Here is an 18,818-nt window from a genome sequence, read left to right as displayed (position 1 = left end):
TAAGTGAAGATTTTGGCTTAAACTTGTTTGGGACGAGCTATGACCCTAGCGTTTGTCCCTATGGGGGCCTAAACAGGCTCACGGTACCGAAGACGCCTGGTGAGTAGAATATGCGATGGAGCATCTCCGTTCTTCCTGCCCATCATCTCCGTTTGGATTCCTGGCCGTCCGTGGCACGATGCGATGCTCTCCGCGCTCCACACCAACCCCGCCAGTCCGACGTGGCACCCCACGGTAGGTGAGTCATCTCCGTACTAAATCCACTGCTCAACTAACCCTCACGCGTCCCTGACCAAATTGCCCCTAGCCGCACGCAAAAAATGTTCACTACGATGGGAGCAGATAAGCAAGAGTGGATGAGGAAAGTAGGTACGCTGGGTCAAAGCCTGATGGGCAAAACGGTAACTCCGCCTCCAGATTACGCAACTACTCGGCAGCGTCTGGGCGTCCTTGGCTGGCTCCCGGCAGCGGCGGATGTGCCAGCCTATTTCAAGTCCGCACATTTTCGTGATTCCCCCACTCTCTCGCCGCCCCAGCAAGAGATCTCCCCAGCAATCACCCGACACCTGCTCTCGCTCTCTATCTTTCTTTGTCTCTAGCCGCAGGGGAGGCAGAGCCGTGGCCGATCGCCTCGCCGCATCCCTGCATCGTAGCGGTGTCGGCAGAGCGACCGGCGAGCAATGGAGGCGGGCGTGGGGATGGCGCTGCAGTCGAGGGCGGCGGGCTTCGGCTCCGGCCGCCGCCGGGGCGCGATGTGCGACGCCCGGAGGAGCTCCCGGATCGGGAGCTTCAGGGTCGCCGATCAGGTGCCGTCGCCGGCCGCCGCCGTGCGGGCGCGCGGGTCCAAGCCCATCGCGCCGCTCCGCGCCAAGAAATCGTCCGGAGGTACACGGTCTTCGCCTTTTTTTCTTCATCAGATTGGCTCGATTTGGCCGGAAGGTTCTTGGCCAAATTGACGCCATCTGGGTCCAATTTTAGCGCGTTTCTATCTTCTGATCGGATGGCTAAATCGATTGGGTTATTTGTCTCATGGCAGAGCAATCTATACGCGTTGGAGAAATACAGTGAAATTGATATCTCCTCCACTGATCTTGTGCTTGTGCAGGTCATGACAACTTACATAACTCCGTAGACGATGCCCTCCTGTTGAAGGTACTGAATGCTACCCTGGACTACCTTGTAAAGCAAAAAAAAATAAAAATAAATCAATCTTGATACCAGAGTTTCCGTATATCTTCTGACAGCCGGTCTAATTTGGTTTGCTCAAATGCAATTTCAGAGAAAATCGGAAGACGTTCTGTTCCACATGAACGGGCGGTGTATCTACTTAGTTGGTTAGTTCTCGATCCTCCTAAATTATCAGATACCAAAAATGATCAACTGGCGGATGAAAGTTCTGAATTTATTACTGATGGGCCGAACGCATGTCTGCAGGAATGATGGGTTCTGGGAAAAGTACGGTGGGGAAGATCTTGGCTGAAGTTTTGGGTTATTCTTTCTTTGACAGGTTTGTGTTTCCTGATGAAGCTAGCAGTAGCAGTTTGCAAGAGGGCAATTGCCCTTGCTTGTAGTTGTAGTGATGCATAGGTACTGATGGCAAGTTTTTTGTTCTGCAACTTTACAGTGACAAATTGGTTGAACAAGCTGTTGGCATGCCTTCGGTTGCGCAAATTTTCAAGGTTCATAGTGAAGCCTTCTTCAGAGATAATGAGGTAGCTGAATTCATCTGGCTTATACTTTCATCTGTTACTACTGACTACTGACCGGAATGGGAACCTTCAGCATATGAGCTCTTTTAATATTGAGACTGAAGTATTCGTTTATGCTTTCCAGAGTAGTGTCTTGAGGGATTTGTCCTCAATGCGGCGATTAGTTGTTGCTACTGGAGGTGGTGCTGTTATCCGACCAGTTAACTGGTATCTAGAGTTAACTCTATTTGTCCATTCAGAATAGCACGTGCCATCACTTTTGCTGATAGATATGACCGCTTGTCGTATTATCAGGAAAAATATGAAGAAGGGCCTATCTGTCTGGTTGGATGTGCCCCTGGAGGCTCTTGCAAGGCGTATTGCTAAAGTGGGGACTGCGTCCCGTCCTCTTCTAGATCAGCCATCTGGCGATCCTTACACAATGGTAACTACTTGAACTTGCAATTTGTGCAATGCTGGAATATCGATATGAATAACCGTAACGTAGATTAATTTTAATAAAGGAATCAAGTTTTCATTTGTTGCACTAGTGTACACCCATCCACATTTTATGTTAGCGTTTGTATCACTGATTGATTGAATTGCTTCTATCTCAGGCCTTTTCTAAACTCAGCACGCTCGCAGAGCAAAGGGGTGATGCTTATGCAAATGCTGATGTGAGGGTTTCTCTCGAAGGTATGATTCCCATAATACCTTCTATTTAGTGAGTATTAGAATTTGTACCTAGCTATGTGATCACGGATCACAAATTATTCTAGTGACACTAGCTGATTTTTTTTTCTTGATGTTTCTTGCATGTAATAACAAATTTGTATTTTGCCATTTGCAGAGATTGCATCTAAACTGGGTCACGGTGATGTCTCTAAGCTGACGCCCATCGACATTGCTCTTGAGGTATTTTCTTAAACCTTTTCTATGGCCATCAGTTGGGGCCGCCATGAATTTCCTGTTTTCCTTCCAAATGAACAGACCACTATATCAACTTCCTGAACACAACATCTTTGTCACTGTGCAGTCGCTCCACAAGATCGAGAGCTTTGTCACGGAAGACACTGTCACTGACTCACAAACAGAATCGCAAGCTCAATGGATGCAGACCTTGTAGGATTTTTGGCTTGTTGTACCATGTAGTGCGCTGCCTAGCGCAGCTGAGTTATTTGTTTGTTGTACCGAGTACCGACATGGAGAAAGCTGAAGTATCTTTATTTTGTATAAGCTGTAAAAAAGAAGAAATGAATGAGCCATTATGAAAATCTCTGTGTGCTGAAACATCATTTGGCTTCGTCCCCTGGCACTTCGTACTCGGGTGAAGTCTCAACAAATGCATCAGGTGTGATCAGGTTTCAGAAAACAAAATGTCACCCTCCTAGCCTCCTTGGACTGGATAAGCTCAAATCATAGGTTGGTGCCCGGTCAGCATCAATTTTTGGTATGACCACCCTTCAATGGACCAGATCGTAGGACCAGGCATTGTAAGACGAGGCATCGTCTCCCAAATATGGCTGGTGGAGCGGGCCAGGACAAACGGACACACCAATCTCGGAAAAAGATATTCACCATGGCTTGACCAATTGTCCACGGTGGTATTGATAGGGTTGCAAGTGGCATCTTGTATAAGCCCGCGAGAGTATTATCTAATTTAAATTAGAATAATTAGTAAAATATTAATTTAACTGATTTTAACTACGAAGCAGGGCAGATTTGGTGTCGCTTTGCATCCCTAATGGTATTGCATTCTTTGGCTCATTTGTTGCTGAGTTGTGTTGATGAATTTATATTTCGTGATTTAGTGTCAAGAACCACAAGAGTAGGAGAAATAGTGAAACAGGCAAAATAAGTACAAAGTGGTAAGATAAAATGGCTATCTTAACTTGAGAGGCCTACGAACAGCCATTTCGGCTATCACAGGGACATGCATGCCGGAGCCTGTTGCGGTAGGGCCACGTTGAGAGTCATGTTCCACGTAGCCTTTGTCATCTGCATTCAGTTTCAAACCTGATGTATGTTTTTTTTGCGCGAGAACAAAAATGGCTACGACAATGCAAATATTCATGTCTCGTTGTTTGCAACCTATGTTCGTGGTTATTTCTTCTCTCTAATCGCGACCTTACTGTAGAACACCACATCACATACATAAAACAATAAATAAATAAAATTTCTTCATGTGAGTATGGAATTAAATACAAGTTCTACCTATTACAAATGGTAGGTCGTCAATACAACTTTAACTAAGATGACAGTTCATCGTTACAATCCAGCGGTAAATTTGGTACCAATGCAGCCAACAACTCTTTTTCTCTGGTTTGGTGCTGTGATATCAACCTTCCCCTAATCTATCTGAACTTCTGCTGTGATATCAACCTTCCCCTAATCTATCTGAACTTCCCAGCAGCCATTGATCAGTTTCCAATCAAATACCTTGGGAGCAACAACATTATTTTAGATTGATTTACAACAAAAATCAGCAACAGTTTTAACAAAAAGCTAGTACAACAAAAATACCATGGGCTTGTAGAAATGAAACCGTGGTTAAGATTTTTTTATCTTGATATAGATCGATTGCAATAAAAATCACCATCTATTCCAACAAAATAATTATGTATTGCTACATTTTGTTGAAATACACGTAAACATCTTGATATAGATTGATTGAAACAAAAATCACCAACTATTCCAACAAATTAATTATGTATTTGCTACATTTATGTTGAAGTACACGTAAACATTGTCAAAAAATTGAGGAAATATTCAACTATACCAAACCTTTACAACATCTGGCATCTACATTTCCAACAAATCATGCACGAGTATGTTACAAATTTAAATAACTTACACAAGATCGGATGATATGGGAAAACTCAAACGTTTGGGAGACGCCTAGATAAACAATACAACATCTCACTTGTGCTTTTGCTACAAAGCTCATACACGTTTGTTACAAATTTGAATAACCTACACAACATTATATAATATGGAAAAACTCAAACTTGTGGCAAACACCCAGATAAACAATACAACATCTGGCTTGCACTTTCGCTATAAAACTCATACGCATTTGTTACAAAACATAATTAATGTATGCAACATTGAGAAAAACAAGGAGGATACTTGTCCATGGTGGACCACATCTCACCGATTTGGTGTCGTCGACTGCGAATCCGGCTCGCTGGGGCCCAGTCAGCACTGGAGAAGACAACCACAGATCCATTCCTACCGGTTTCAAGGCTCAGGGTTGGTTAGAGACCTCAAATTTCAAAGCTCCTCATGACCATTGCCATGGCTTACATGGAGGATAAAGGACATGGGGCAGGAGCGGTGGACGGCCACGGATTCAGCTTGTCGAAGCCTCATCGGCAGGAGATTTGATGACCACAACACGAACCGTTCCCCTCGAGTTCCTTGCAACCCTGCAACGTAACAACAATTTGGAGTGAGAGGGAGGGAAGGAAGAGAGAGGAGCTCGTGGGTAGGCCTAACGGAATACACGATGCATGATGAGAGGGAAGACCGATCTTTTCCCCTCGATCGGCCAACGGATGGGAAGCGTATTCCGTAAGAACTTCAGAACCTTGGACTGTGTCAGGAAGAAACAGCAAAGCAGTCCATCCTGAAAATGGCAGCTGCTCGCCGTAGCTCGTAAGGTAATGGCAAGCTTGGTGCCACTCAGGAATACATTACTAGCCATTTTATTCAACGAATAAATATGAAGTTTCGAAACATTCATCTTTACAGCAAAAAAATTGCTAACCAAATAGTAGAAACAATACATTCCAGCTCTTCTCATGCTAAGGCATACACACGTCACATGGGCAACAGGCTTACAAGACAAACAAAAGAATGAGCAAAAAAGAAAACAAAATCTTTCTTGGCACGTGAATTTAGTATGTTCAGTAGCACGTTGTCACTGTCCAAGCTTCCCCCATATGCCTTTCCGTACTGTTAGGCACTTCAATTTGCCAAACACGAATCCCGACTTTGGAGGATTGCCATCTACGAGGGAGTTCTCGTATATCTCCTTGCATTCTTGTACTACCTAACAAATGAGTAGGGTATAAGAATCCAAAACCAAATTTTCATGAAATTATTTCCATGTTTTAAAATTAAATTAGCATAGGTCTAGCCTGGAATGTTCATACAGACAGTCGGACACCAGATGCTTATAATGTGAGAAATAACAGCCTTACCTCCTTGGCTTCTTTCCGTGGAATTCCTTCCCGCAATGCAACAAGCTTCTCAACCACCTCAGACTACATAACAGTAAAGTCAGATTGCGGAGCTGGAAGGATAAAGCTTATGCACTATAATAGTATGATTAAACATGGGAAATCATTATGCTTGAAAGAAATTACCGGGCAATCTGGTTGGTGTTCCAGAATATTTGTATAAATGAGAGTGAAAGTATCCAGACTTTCAGCTGACGCAAGCTCCCTTAGATCAGCCAGAATCCGTACTCTGTTCTCAACTTTCTGGAGCACATTGCAAAGCCAGCATTTCAGAGAATAGAAGAAAAAGAATAAAATGTGGGACTAGAATGTATTGCACCAGAAAATGCATGCACTCTACTATTAATGTTGACCAACGGGGGAATGATCCCTCCCTTGGCTATACGTTGTTAGGTAGGACGAGACTCTCCCCGAGGATGGACGCTAGGATGATAACCCGGTTTAAAGTCCTCCCCTCCCCGCGAAATTACCGCTAGGTGGGGATTCAAACCCGGGTGGGCTGGCTGCACACTCGCTAGCCTTGCCACAGAGTTAGCACTCAGTTCTCATGCACTCTACTGCTGCATGAAATGCTTTTCAATATTCATACTGCCACATAATGTGGCAAAAGGAATTGTAGTACGAAACTTCCAGCAATAAGTATACTTACCGTCACATTAGTGTACTCTCTGAAGAAATCCATAAGCACTTCTTCATCTAGCCTCATCCTCTCAACCGTTTCTTCTTTTATGTAGTTTTTCTAAAGGTCCAAGCAATTGCAAGAGATAAGATGAAATTAAGTGTGAAATAATCAGTAAAAATGCTATCTGAACCCAGAGCGCAATAGCAACAGCCCATTCCAGAATGATTCTAAGAAACACTACAAAGTTCTTCCTTTTGGATATTCAATATATCAAACATATGTTCCCAACATCCTTTGAAATCACAAGTACACGGTTATTCTCAATAGTACTAAGGGGAGTTCTGCAAACCTGACTGAGAAGATGATCAACATATATAACTATTGTTTCCTCTAGGCAAGACTCCACAAATCTTCGAAATGATCTTTCTTCAATATATCTAGAGAAATAAACCCAAAAGTTTTACAATTATGAGCAAAAAGATAGAACGAGCTATGATATTATTGGTGATAGACTGCATTAGCATGCCATAAGCCCATAGCTCATAGGAGTATTAATGATAGGATGGCATCTCTTATAAAAAATATATAGATATATAAGATGATCATTACAAATTTTGAAATTTATCGATTTGGACTTTGTATCCAGAAATGGTAAACTATGTATGAATATGATTTATGTTGAGAATTCAGGGTTCAGTTGTATTTTTAGGTTATATCAGAAAATTTGGTGGAGGTGCAATTTTCTGAAAAGTTAAGTCTCCCAAACCAACTTATAGTAAAGGCACAGTTAATGTACGATAAGCATAAACAATGGCATTTCTCAGGGGATAACCCATCCACCCCATAACACCTATTGTGTAAACTTACAGTTTCACATCGCCAAAATAATCAGCAAATGTTGCAACCAGATATTCAGTCACCATTCCATCCATCCAGTCTGAAAAAACATGAACCACTGTTAGAGACTAACTGATTCACTAGGAAACACTTGCATACAGCCTTAGAAAGCAGTGCCCAGAGAATTCCTAAAGCTGTTAACCATAAGGAGAAGAGGTAAACGACTATCTGCATACAGCCTTAGAAAGCAATGCCCAGAGAATTCCTAAAGCAGTTAGCCATAAGGAGAAGAGGTAAACAACTATTTGCATACAGCTGCCAACCACAAGCGACAATTGAATAGAGAGGCAACAGCGATAGCAAAATAATCAATACCAGTGAATGAAATATCTGGAAATACATGTCATCATTGTTATTATGTAAGCATACAAATGCTAGAAATATCCCAGTGCGTTTCTGGGTTTCTAGATAAGGCTCTCAGACTTTCACAGACGGACAGGAGCTGCTTATGTTTAAGCTCGAAAATTTGACAAAAAGAAGGAAATAACTCATACAAAGGGTGCATGGGAAGTCATAATTTGTTACCCAAATATTAACAATGAATTACCTTTTTGGTAAACCTTTGCAAGCAAATCCTGCACACCTGGGTCTTCGAAAATAACACCAACAGTCTGAAGGACCGCCTCCTGTCGAAAGAATCAAGAACTTTAGTTAGAGCTACAGATGCAGCCATATCAAATAACATTGTCTGGAAGATGAACCAGCAAAAAATGGCCAATTCTCACAACATCTGAGGCAAGACAGTTGAGTCAATGTGCGCCAACCACTCTTAGCACCTGTCTCTTGGGCAGTACTGGACAGCAACTTGCCAGAAACCAGTGTTGACAACCAAGAGTTTACCAGTGCAGTGCTCATTTTTAGTAGTATTCAATATTTAACTAGCTTTTCTAGAATCTTGGCAAAGTAATGTGGTAAAAAGAGTCCTTAGACCATAACTAGGTGTCTCAGCAAGTGTCTTTTTTCATTAACTCCCCACTTTGTGCTGGAGTGTTTCAGTTTCTATACAATCTCCTAACTTTCTAGTGTAGTATGTATAAGAAAGGATCTTGGTTACAGGACCACATCAGCAAGAAGTTAAGGGGTGTATGAAATGCCAAAACGAAAATTTCAACTAGCCCATAGCAGGATCTGGAAACTTCACCAAAATTACTTATGAACTAGTCGTAACAATGTATGCAATTAATACATCAGTGTAGAGTAAACATCAGACACCTCAAGAAATAGTTTCACGCTGATCAGCAGGTCATTTCTGAAACCTAACACTAAGGTTACTTGAACAGTTATACATATAGTATAATTTATCTTATGCATGTAGATTGTAGAACAAACCTTGGCAACCTCAAGAAATCCTTTGCAAGTGTCTTCAAAATTAACCTGCAAAATTGAATTTTACTTTCCCATCTACAGCCTAAAAATGATTGAGGTGTGCAAATGGAAAGAAACATATAAAATTTGGAATACAACAACACAGCCTTTTGTTCCAAGCAAGTTGCGGTAGGCTAGAGATGAAAAAAAATGCAATAGTAACACATATTTTCAACTCTAGGTTGTCATCAACTTCTGAATTCAATTAACTCTCCCAATTTACCAGTCTTAGCACGTTACAGAAAATCCCAAAAGGTGCCCTGACCAGTAATCTGCCTATGTCCCAGCACGGACCAGATTTATCCAACTCAGTTTGCTTGACAACAATGCATATATCTAGAACTAGTCTGCATGCATGTAGAATACTAGAATACAAGTTCTATTATACGAGTTATGGTCCATGAAAATGTTCTACCTCCATTCTGAAAGTGCTAGTTTACCTCCATGCACATAGACTGTGATAGTATAGATGTCTGAATAGCATTTATAGTAAAAGAAAACGGAGAATTTAATGATGTATATGACTGAAAACACATGAAGCCATCTCCAGACAAGTTTGAAAACGTGAAAGAATGGCATCTAAGAGGACCAGGCTTAATGACTCATTTGCACCTGTTCAGCATAGTTCTCTGGAAGTGATTCCAGTGTGCTGCTACTTAGCTCTGATGAAAGTTCGTAGCAACGCAGGTTGTTGTTAATCTGCTCAAATAATACAAGGACCACATGATAAGATACGAAGGGCAGCAGGGGACTATCATGGGGTGACAAGATATACATAGTAATGAAAAAAAATAAACGCACCAAAGCACACAGACATTCCAGACCGACATCAGAAGCTGGCTCCTCAAGTCTTTGCCTCTCAGCTGCTTGAAAATCAAGCATGACCTATGAAGGAATCAAGGAGTAAGACTGAATTGGCATATTTCAGTAATTTAGTTGAAGCCGAACGAAGCAAAGCAAAACAGGCGAGGCTTAAATAATCTTGAATGGAAACTGCGAAGTACCTGAATAACTGCAAGAGCAATACGATATAGCATGACATCAGTGCTATTTTCTCTAACTATCTGCACTTGCTCTGTCAATATTCTGAATAAATCTACAGCTGCAGGTGTATATAGTTTTCCATCTTCTGTACTCTTTGGTGGTTGTGTTTTATCAGCCTCCAAAATGTTAGTGTACCATTTCTACAGAAGCAAAAGGAGTATGAATAATCATGATTAAGGTCAATTTGAATTCAAGGGATAAAATTAGTACCTTAGTTGTTGCCTGCATACGCTCTACATACATATTCATGAGGGGATCCAATGCACCACTTTCTGAACAAACTTGGGCAAGAGACTCGTCCACACCAAGGCCAATAAGATTATCTTGATACTGCACAATCCAACCTGTTACCTGCAGTGAGCAGTTAGTAAATGCGCTTGCACTATAAGAGAAATACAACAAACAGAAACAATATATTGACAGGTGTTCATCACATGGAGAAAAAATATAGCATAATAACACAATGAATATAAAAATCATATACCTTTAGTATATTTATATTTTGAATATCATTTGCTCTTTCACTGAGAAGTCTTAGCATCTGAACAAACCTTTCGGTATATAGATTTACAAGGAGCTGGAAAATTTCATATCTGCGTGGAAATAAGAAGACCAATAAAGTTAGTGAAAGCCACGGGAAATATTAGCCATCGATGAAATGTCAAAATGGCAAAGAAAGAATCAAGATTTTTTTTTTTTGTGTAGAATACAGAAAGAATCATGAAATCAAGCCACCAATATTTCATACAAGGTGAAAACATGTTCTTCACCACATGAATCTGTGATGTACTTCCTCTATTCCAAATTAATTAAACTTCTAACTTTGTCATAAGTAAAACTTATTTGAGTTTGACAAGCATATACAAATATGTGTGCTAATATGGACAAGATCAAATAAAGAAAATAACTTAGTGTTGTAGATGTTGATACATTTTTCTCTAGACTTGGTCAAAATTACAAAAGTTTTACGTATGACAGAGCTACAACTTCAATTAATTTTAAATGGAGGGGAGTAACTTTTAAGCAATTGATGTATTGAAAAGTTAGAATGCCATATGATAGGAGCCCTTGACATATCTTTGTCTTGTTAATTTCTGTAGCAAACAGGTATTAATTTTTTGTGCATATAGAACAAATAGTTCTGGAAATCTCTTCCAAGGATAAGTATATTTGTAATACCATCATCATACCTAGGAGGGAAACATGGTGCAACATAGTCATAGATATCGCCAAGCTCATCACCAATCTGTGTTTTATCAGGAGCAGAAAGATGATCCTTATGTAAGTCATCAGCTATACTTTGTCAAGACCATTTTGTAGAACAAGTAGGATTAAGGTATAGTGGTAGAGATGACAATTAACATACATTTAGATCATCTAGAGCAAAGGAATGGTAAACTATTGAGCCAAAAAATGTACACAGTGGTGCATGATTACTGATGAACAAGTCTCTTTTTAAATTCCTTAAAAATAATAAGTTAACATACAATGGAAATGAAAAGGATAGTTCACTGTTGAGGCTTTAGGTCCACGAGACGAGTAGCTGCCCCATCTGCTAGGAAACTAGTTGTGACTAATCGAATCAAGTTAAACTGACTAGTCAGAGGGGATTCTGTCACGTACACAGAGAAATATCATCTCAGAATCCCAGGGGGTTAACTGAACGGAATTGAGAAGTCCAGGTTGGCTCTTATACCAGTTTGTACTCCAGAGAAAACTAAACAGAGGGGTTAAACTTTTTGTTCTCTCTATTGTGATGTGGTTACTATAACAAGTGTAGAAGTCAGACTACTTACTGCCTTAGCTTCCTCCAGAGCTTCCATAAAATCTTCTGAGTAAACGAGCTGTGTGATGAAATCATTAGCAACTGCTGGAAATGCATGGATAGTGCATAACCAGTTAAGCACACAATGAAGACTTGAATCCGGGATCAGGGTGTGCTACCTCAGTGAGCAATTTGCTGAAGCGGTCCTCAACAGCCTTCCCTATGCACTCATAACATTTGTCCTTGTAGCCCTTTCCCTGGCTCTTTGATTTCTCTTGGGCACCATTTCTTGGGGTTGATGCTGCCCCTGCACCTTTTCTGCCACAATGAGCCAAATCATTAGCAATCAATAGGAGACAAGCTGGCGAAATGAGTACTATTTTGTGAGATCCTCACATATGTTATGATGGATTGATGGGTAGTTCACAATAGACATACAATAAATAATACACAGAGAAGTCACAGTTGCAAAAGGTCAAGTTGTTGGATACGACAGAAAAGCAATATAACACAGGCGAGCAAGTTTGTGCAAAATATTGTACGATGGATCAAGTTAATTGATCTGTGAACCCATATTTAGCCAGACTGCAGTTTTAACTATATGTGCTCAAGAAGAATAAAAGAGGTAAAGGTGGGATGGGAGAAACCTGAGGTAGGGTAGCTAAAATTAAATGTGGAGGCTGGCTTTGTAAAAGAGAAGAAAGGTTGTGGGGAGCTGTACTTATAAGTGATTCTGGGAATACCATCTTATCAGCTTGGAGGTCGATTCCTAATAGCCCAAGTTCCAAAACTGCTGAGGTTGTATCTGGTCTACAAGAGATTAAGTCTATCCTCTCTATCTCTGCTAAACCAGTACATGTGGAGCTTGATTGTGCAGGAGATCAATAATTCAATGTCCAGCAAATTAGCCATTGCAGGTATTGCAAAAGAGATAAAGGGATTGCTTCCAAGTTTTCCTAGCTCCAAGGTTAGCAATATAAATAGAACTGTCAATGGTGCTGCGCCCAATTTAGGTAAGTTCTGTTTTGAAGTGGGGGTGTTCTGTTATGATCGGCTCCGCCCTGTGTTGTGGACGCGATCAAGTCTGAGTTGTAATTTGTACTCTGTTGATTGATTAATAATATCCCGCTTTCAAAAAAATAAATTATATGTATATGTGAAATAGTCCATCGTAAAATGGCCATCAGGACAATATGCCACAACAGCTGACATGTTTCCTGCCCCTTTACAAGTCATGAATTCATTTACTGAATTGGGGCCCAAGTTCATAGATGAGCAAATTCTGGTCTGAACACGAAGTGTCTAAGTACTCCTATATTACATTTACGATAGCACGAAATGTACAATATAGTAGGTATAATAATGCTCCCTCCGTCCCTCCATTCCAATATGTAGGGTGTATCGGGTTTCCCTAAGGCAAGGCTTTGATCAAGATTGCAGCATCCTAGTCGGATGCCCCTACTCTCGGATCACCTGGCATGAGGTACTGTCTGATTCGCTCGCCGCTGGCCATTCCGGCTGAGGGGGTTTTGTTCGTTGATTGGTGGGATACAACCATCCGAGCTTCCCCAAAGGCGACCCGTAAGGGCATCTCCTCGGCGATCATGCTCACGGTTTGGTGGCTATGGAAGCGGAGCAACGCTATCATCTTCAATGGCGCGCGACCCAACCTTCACGGCTTGCTCGACACGATAAAGGCGGATGCCAAATCGTGGGCGACAGCAGTGGCTTCGGGGCTTGCGGCACTGCTCCCCACAGTTTAGTGTGTAGTGTGTCGCGTTGTACTCGGGTGTGGCCTCTCTAGGCTTGTATCAAACTCTCTCTATCAATGCAGCGAAACGCAAGCTTTTGGGTTTTCTCGAAAAAAAAAGGCTTTGATCAAGGTTTACTCCACCAGTACGTGTTTTATATGATACAAAATAATAATTATCAGTAAGTATTTTTGAAAACGAATCTAGTGATACATTTTCACGCCATATAAATGCTAATATGCTATGTCCTGAAAGATGTTATGACTTTGCTACACAAGCATGAAATGTACAATATCATCTTCCTACTAGAACTGGAAGTAGAGAAAAATGTTAGAGAAGTAGAGTACTTTGTCGTTCTACGCTGGTTTGTTATTGCAGCCATAGCGCCCGCACCCTCAGCCTCAGCTGCTTCCTCTGCAACTTGTTGGTCTATGATCTCTTGCATTTCAACAACCCTGAGATAAGAATGTGAATTTGAAGGATCACGTGCAGTAATATGTGTGTGAACTAAAAGATAAACATGAAACAGAGACAGCACAACTCATTTTCCAACCCCAAGAAAAACTTATATTTCAGTAAACTACTTCCCTCCGTTCATCTTTAATTGACGCAGAGTAGCATGCATGCATGAAATTAGCAGGTGGTTGCGTCGATTAAAGGAGAACAGAGGTAGTATTTCCTTAATAAACATTTCAACGAATGGAAATGACAAGGGGAAACAGTATTTGACTGCAGGCTGCTTCAACCATTCAGCTTTGAACATTGATGTATTGAAAATGAAAGGACATGGTAAGAATAAGCTATACCTTAAAGCTCGGACCAACGTCTGAGGGCTGCAAAAGGGAAAAATAGAAGAAGTGTGAGTAACAGGGTGTACACATGGATGAATATATTAGGGTACGTGCATGCATCTTAGGTCACCTTTAGAATATTTGATCACCCATATTTTGGATAAAATGTGCAGTGCAAAATGATAATGTATAAAAAAACTAGTTTAAGAGTTAAGACAACAATCTCAGTCTATTGAAAAGATGTATTATAGGAGTAGATCATAAGAAGTTGTGTAACATGTCTATTGAGAAGATGTGTTATTATATTTGCAGAAAAATCTCCAAGTGGCACCCCCATGCTTAACGGTAAAAGGTAACAGGGAAGGCAACAAAGAGCTCGAAATATAGATTTGTCATACTGTCTCCGTTGTTCTTTGGGTCATGTCAGATCAATGCAAGGATTTCATTACTTGCCTCATCCTGACTACAATTTGAAATTAGTCTTGCTTAAACTTTCAAAATTTTAAAGCTACTCTGTCATCACGTATTTGAAGTAACCTTCCTCTTGCAACCATCATTTGGTAAGTTCCATAAGCATATATGAATAGTATTCAAGATGAATGAGGATACAAGGATGGCAACAAAATATCGCCTCAGTTATCGAACTTGTGTACTTAAGACCATAGGGAAAATCCAGTCATTTACCATGTTAATACAAAACTCAAAGTGCATGATAACAAAAATCAGTACCTCTCTTTTGAAAGTCTAAAAAAGTTAGTGATATGTGCCCATAACGTCTTTTCAAATGTTTCCCAAGATCGATCAACATCTTCAAAGTATTCTCTGTGGAGAGGAAAAGAAACACCATGAGATTTAAACTTATGTACTTAACTGCAACACAGGCTACAGGTAAGTTTTAATTAACATTATTGCTAATAGTAATAGAATTTGCTATCAGACTGCACAAAATTTCAATTGTGCAAGCTGTACTTAGAAAAGATTCATCATGCAGATCTTATAACTCTAAACATGTCATGCTAACATGGATCGATACATGGCCATAGGTTTGTGTTTCATACGCTAGTGTTTATCATTTTTATTAGCTCAGCAATTATAGCAATTTTACTCATGCACTGGATGTTGCAGAAGATTAAAGATAAATAAGCTACATGTTTTACAGATGGACTGAACTTCAATAATAGACAGCGGTTGGCTGAGTAGAGCTGCATATGAATTACAAGTTTCTTTAAACTCTACTGGCATATGTGAGCTTAGATGAACCAAGCCTCGGTAAAAGCCTGGGTGTCAAGGTGGGATCCCGGTGGGATGTCATTTTGTACTATGTAGTTCAAATTTTGATGTCAAAATTTGTACTAAAAAAGTCAAATTATACTACAAGTGGGACAAAAGTGGGATACCACTTGACACCCTTAGTAAAAGCTAGCCTCATTCTAACAAGAAGGCAACGGCAAAAGTAATATAGGGATGGTGTGTCAAATAATTATCAAAGTAGCTAGTTATACGGATTATGGGAGGGGGTCCACCTCAATCGGCCAACTTCTTCCTTATGAGATCCAGCAGCAGCTAAAGCAAAACGCCGCTTTCCATCAAGAGCTGTTAATCTCTAATTTCATCACAGGAAAGATCATACAGAGAAGTCAGATAAATAGAACATAACCATTATGATTATTCAACTGTTGTGTTAATCGACAAGCCAGAGAAGAAGAAACAACCTCGTAAGTGTGAATTAACTCTTTGTCATCACTCAAGGAGTCACGTGCTGCAGCTGCTTCAACAGAAATGGACATCATACCTTGCACATCCTACCAGGCATTGAGAATCAATATATCAAATGTTCATGCTCAATAACTTCATTAGCTCAACCTATTGGTAAGTTGGAAAGTAATACATAATATATAGTAAGTACAATCATAAAAGAGTGCTATTGTTAAATTAAAGTCGGCACTCAGCAAACCTTTAGAGTTGTATTCAGGTTGTTTCTTGCATTGCTAAGGAGCTTGATCCTGTCATGATTCTCAATTAACGTTTGACACTCCTGACACAACCTGCCATCATTTATGACAAATAGGGCTTAGAGGTGAAGGAAAACATACAGCCTCAAGAAATACTCTATCACGAGCATATGAAAATGTTAAAATCAAGACAGCAAGCTTACTTATCAATATCTATGAAGTTCTCACGTAGACTGTTTATTGTTTCTTGTGATACCGCAAGAGCATTGATACCAGCATGAGCTTGCTCAACCTGCAATTTTGAAATATTCACGTAAAGAATTTATCATCTAGCAGGCAGACATGAAGCTGCGTGAATGACTGGGGCAGAAACTGTAATTTGGGCACGGCTCAGACTGGTTAATAATAGTATTAAAAGTAGTAAGTTTGGCAGCTCATAGTAGATATTAAGGCGCACCTGTTCTGCCACCATTGTACTGAGTTGAGTATCATTTGTCTGAAGAAATTGTAGAACATAGTCAGATAACCAGAAAGTGTATAAAGTGACATAACTATTAATATACTCATAATACCCCAATGGAAATGTATGCCTGGATCGTTTTAATGCGCATATACGTTATAGCATGTTGTTTTCTTACTTTCATGTGAATGAAATTTAGCCTTATTTCACAGTACCAAAAAATAAAGAAATACTTGTGAATCAAATGTTGGTTCAAATTCAGCATTGACAGCCTGGTGCTCAAACCATATTAACAGGAACAGCTCATCACACAGAAGCTAAACGTCACAGTTCCAGCTCAGCTGCCGAAAAAATCTGACTACTAGTACAAACCATGTAGATTGTGTCAAAATCCAAGAAAAAAAGGCTCCATTGAATCTCAGAGGCCACCATCACTTCACACGAACAGCTCGCTCGTACCAAGACCTCTAGAACATTTCACCTTAAGCAAGCGCAATTACACATAACTAGCTACTCCGTGATCGTACATGGGCGTAAGCTGAGAATACGATTCTGCCGTGATCACAGCGCGGGCTCAATTGCAGCAGAATCAGAGGCACCGGATCACGGCCCGAGAGCAAACAATTTCAGGGCGAGTTGTGGAATGCCGGATGCATTCGGGGCGAGATTGGGGATGATGCCTATCGGACAGTGTTCACGGTGTACCGAATCTACCCGCCCACTACTTGAGATTCCGCCACAATTGACCACGTCCACGAGAGCAGAACCGAGGGGGATCGCGTCGCATCACCTGCTGCCGCGCGAGGTAGTCGGACTTGATGGAGGCGATGGAGGCGAGGAGGTCCGGGAGCGGGAGCAGCTTCGCCACCTCGCGCACGGCCGCCTCCTTCGCCTCGATGCCCAGATCCTCCATGGCCGCCGGACGCCGGCCTGCCGCCGCCCTACGCCTCGGCGAGCCGCGCCCGAATCCAGGCGGATGGGAGCTCGGTGGAGGCCGCCGCGGGTGCGGTGAATTGGTGATGAGGAAAACAACAGAGATCGCGACCAAGGCGTGGTCGGGTGTGTTTTTATGGCTAACGGGTAGAAAAACAGTGAGGACGAGAGATCTGATGAGGCTTTCTTTCGAAGAAACTCACTTCATTCATATTAGTCTTTCACTCTCCTATTTTGATGTTTCTTTCCAAAAAATTCTGAATCTTTAGTCCATGAAAACGAGTTTTTACGAGTGACGAAAGTTCAACGCGGAGATGGCGAAGAATGCGTGGTGTAGTTTCTTCTCCATGGTGGTTCATGACTAAAAACGAGGAGAAGGAGAAGCATGCGACATATCCTACCTTCTGTTTTAAATTTTAGTTTTAGAATGTGCATTATTTTTTAAATTAAAATTATCAACTCTCATACTAACTCTGTCCATACATACGTTTATGGACGGAGAAAGTATTAAGTAAACTTCTTAGATGATGGCTTTTTGTAGAAGTATAGTTGTCCCCTCTACTAACGAGAAATTCTTAACATTACTCATAATTATTAGGCTTAGATTTTAAACATTACTTAAAATATAAGCATAACTGTTCTCTTGGACTTGTCAACCGCACTCTTAGAAAAGAAATCCAAAAACGATATTATCAAGTATATACATAAGTCTTTGCAAAGCTGGTGAAAAGGGGTAGGATGTTGAATCAACGAAACTTGTACTCGTAGAGAAAATGTGATTGTTTCTTAAAGAGCTCTAGTCAGAAATAATTTTAAGTATTACCCAAATAGACAACCTCGAAGTAGGCTATGCCTCATGGTGGGGAGCGACCGAGCAAGTAACCCATTTTTGTGGGTTGTGCTCTTGCATGTTGGGGATCCCTACACCATGATATCGCCTAGGGGTATGCATGATATGCCAAGTACATCGACGACACCTCTTGTTGCGTCTTCTTCACCATGCTCGCTGGTGAAATCAACAACATCTAAAGCTTCCTCTGTTAAAACTTACATAGAAATACATCTTTTGGTCTGATTCTTTGTGTGTATCCTCTTACAATTAGAAATATATAGAACTAGGAAAGAAGTGAGTATAAAACAAAACTAACTCCTTTTTCAATTATCTAGTCACCATTCTCAATTTTCAACAAGTGCACATCCACATTTAGGTGCAGTACTCTAGAGACTTCATTTGTCAATAGCGCATGCGTTTCCGAAAATCCAAATAATTTATTAAGCGGTGTTGCAGCAGGTCTCATCAGCACTC

At 40.8% G+C, this 18,818-nt stretch overlaps 2 protein-coding genes across 2 annotated transcripts; one reads left to right on the top strand and one right to left on the bottom strand.

Annotated features, from left to right (window-relative positions):
* The first annotated feature begins 547 nt into the window (after positions 1 to 547).
* Positions 548 to 2,962, top strand: LOC124665446 (shikimate kinase 1, chloroplastic-like). The gene is made up of 10 exons (XM_047202863.1): positions 548 to 885; positions 1,106 to 1,152; positions 1,280 to 1,334; positions 1,435 to 1,507; positions 1,625 to 1,712; positions 1,834 to 1,916; positions 2,004 to 2,133; positions 2,306 to 2,384; positions 2,539 to 2,603; positions 2,725 to 2,962. Exons 1-10 carry the CDS (start codon positions 681 to 683, stop codon positions 2,812 to 2,814), a joined length of 915 nt encoding a protein of 304 aa, XP_047058819.1. The 5' UTR covers positions 548 to 680; the 3' UTR covers positions 2,815 to 2,962.
* A 2,417-nt stretch (positions 2,963 to 5,379) lies between these two features.
* Positions 5,380 to 17,508, bottom strand: LOC124659935 (exocyst complex component SEC6). The gene is made up of 25 exons (XM_047197740.1): positions 17,370 to 17,508; positions 16,577 to 16,615; positions 16,323 to 16,411; positions 16,122 to 16,212; positions 15,880 to 15,969; positions 15,691 to 15,770; positions 14,897 to 14,989; positions 14,183 to 14,209; positions 13,724 to 13,831; positions 11,805 to 11,943; positions 11,657 to 11,704; positions 11,051 to 11,106; positions 10,345 to 10,453; positions 10,071 to 10,211; positions 9,821 to 10,000; positions 9,618 to 9,701; positions 9,429 to 9,515; positions 8,781 to 8,825; positions 7,999 to 8,077; positions 7,422 to 7,491; positions 6,904 to 6,991; positions 6,582 to 6,671; positions 6,059 to 6,175; positions 5,894 to 5,956; positions 5,380 to 5,742 (listed from the first exon to the last, which is right to left on the bottom strand). Exons 1-25 carry the CDS (start codon positions 17,490 to 17,492, stop codon positions 5,611 to 5,613), a joined length of 2,268 nt encoding a protein of 755 aa, XP_047053696.1. The 5' UTR covers positions 17,493 to 17,508; the 3' UTR covers positions 5,380 to 5,610.
* Between the last annotated feature and the right edge of the window lie 1,310 nt (positions 17,509 to 18,818).

This window comes from Lolium rigidum, chromosome 6, assembly GCF_022539505.1.
Source record: "Lolium rigidum isolate FL_2022 chromosome 6, APGP_CSIRO_Lrig_0.1, whole genome shotgun sequence".
In the NCBI taxonomy this organism is placed as follows: domain Eukaryota; kingdom Viridiplantae; phylum Streptophyta; class Magnoliopsida; order Poales; family Poaceae; genus Lolium; species Lolium rigidum.
Note: the sequence above shows the minus strand (reverse complement) of the source record. Positions and strands in the feature narration are given on the sequence as shown.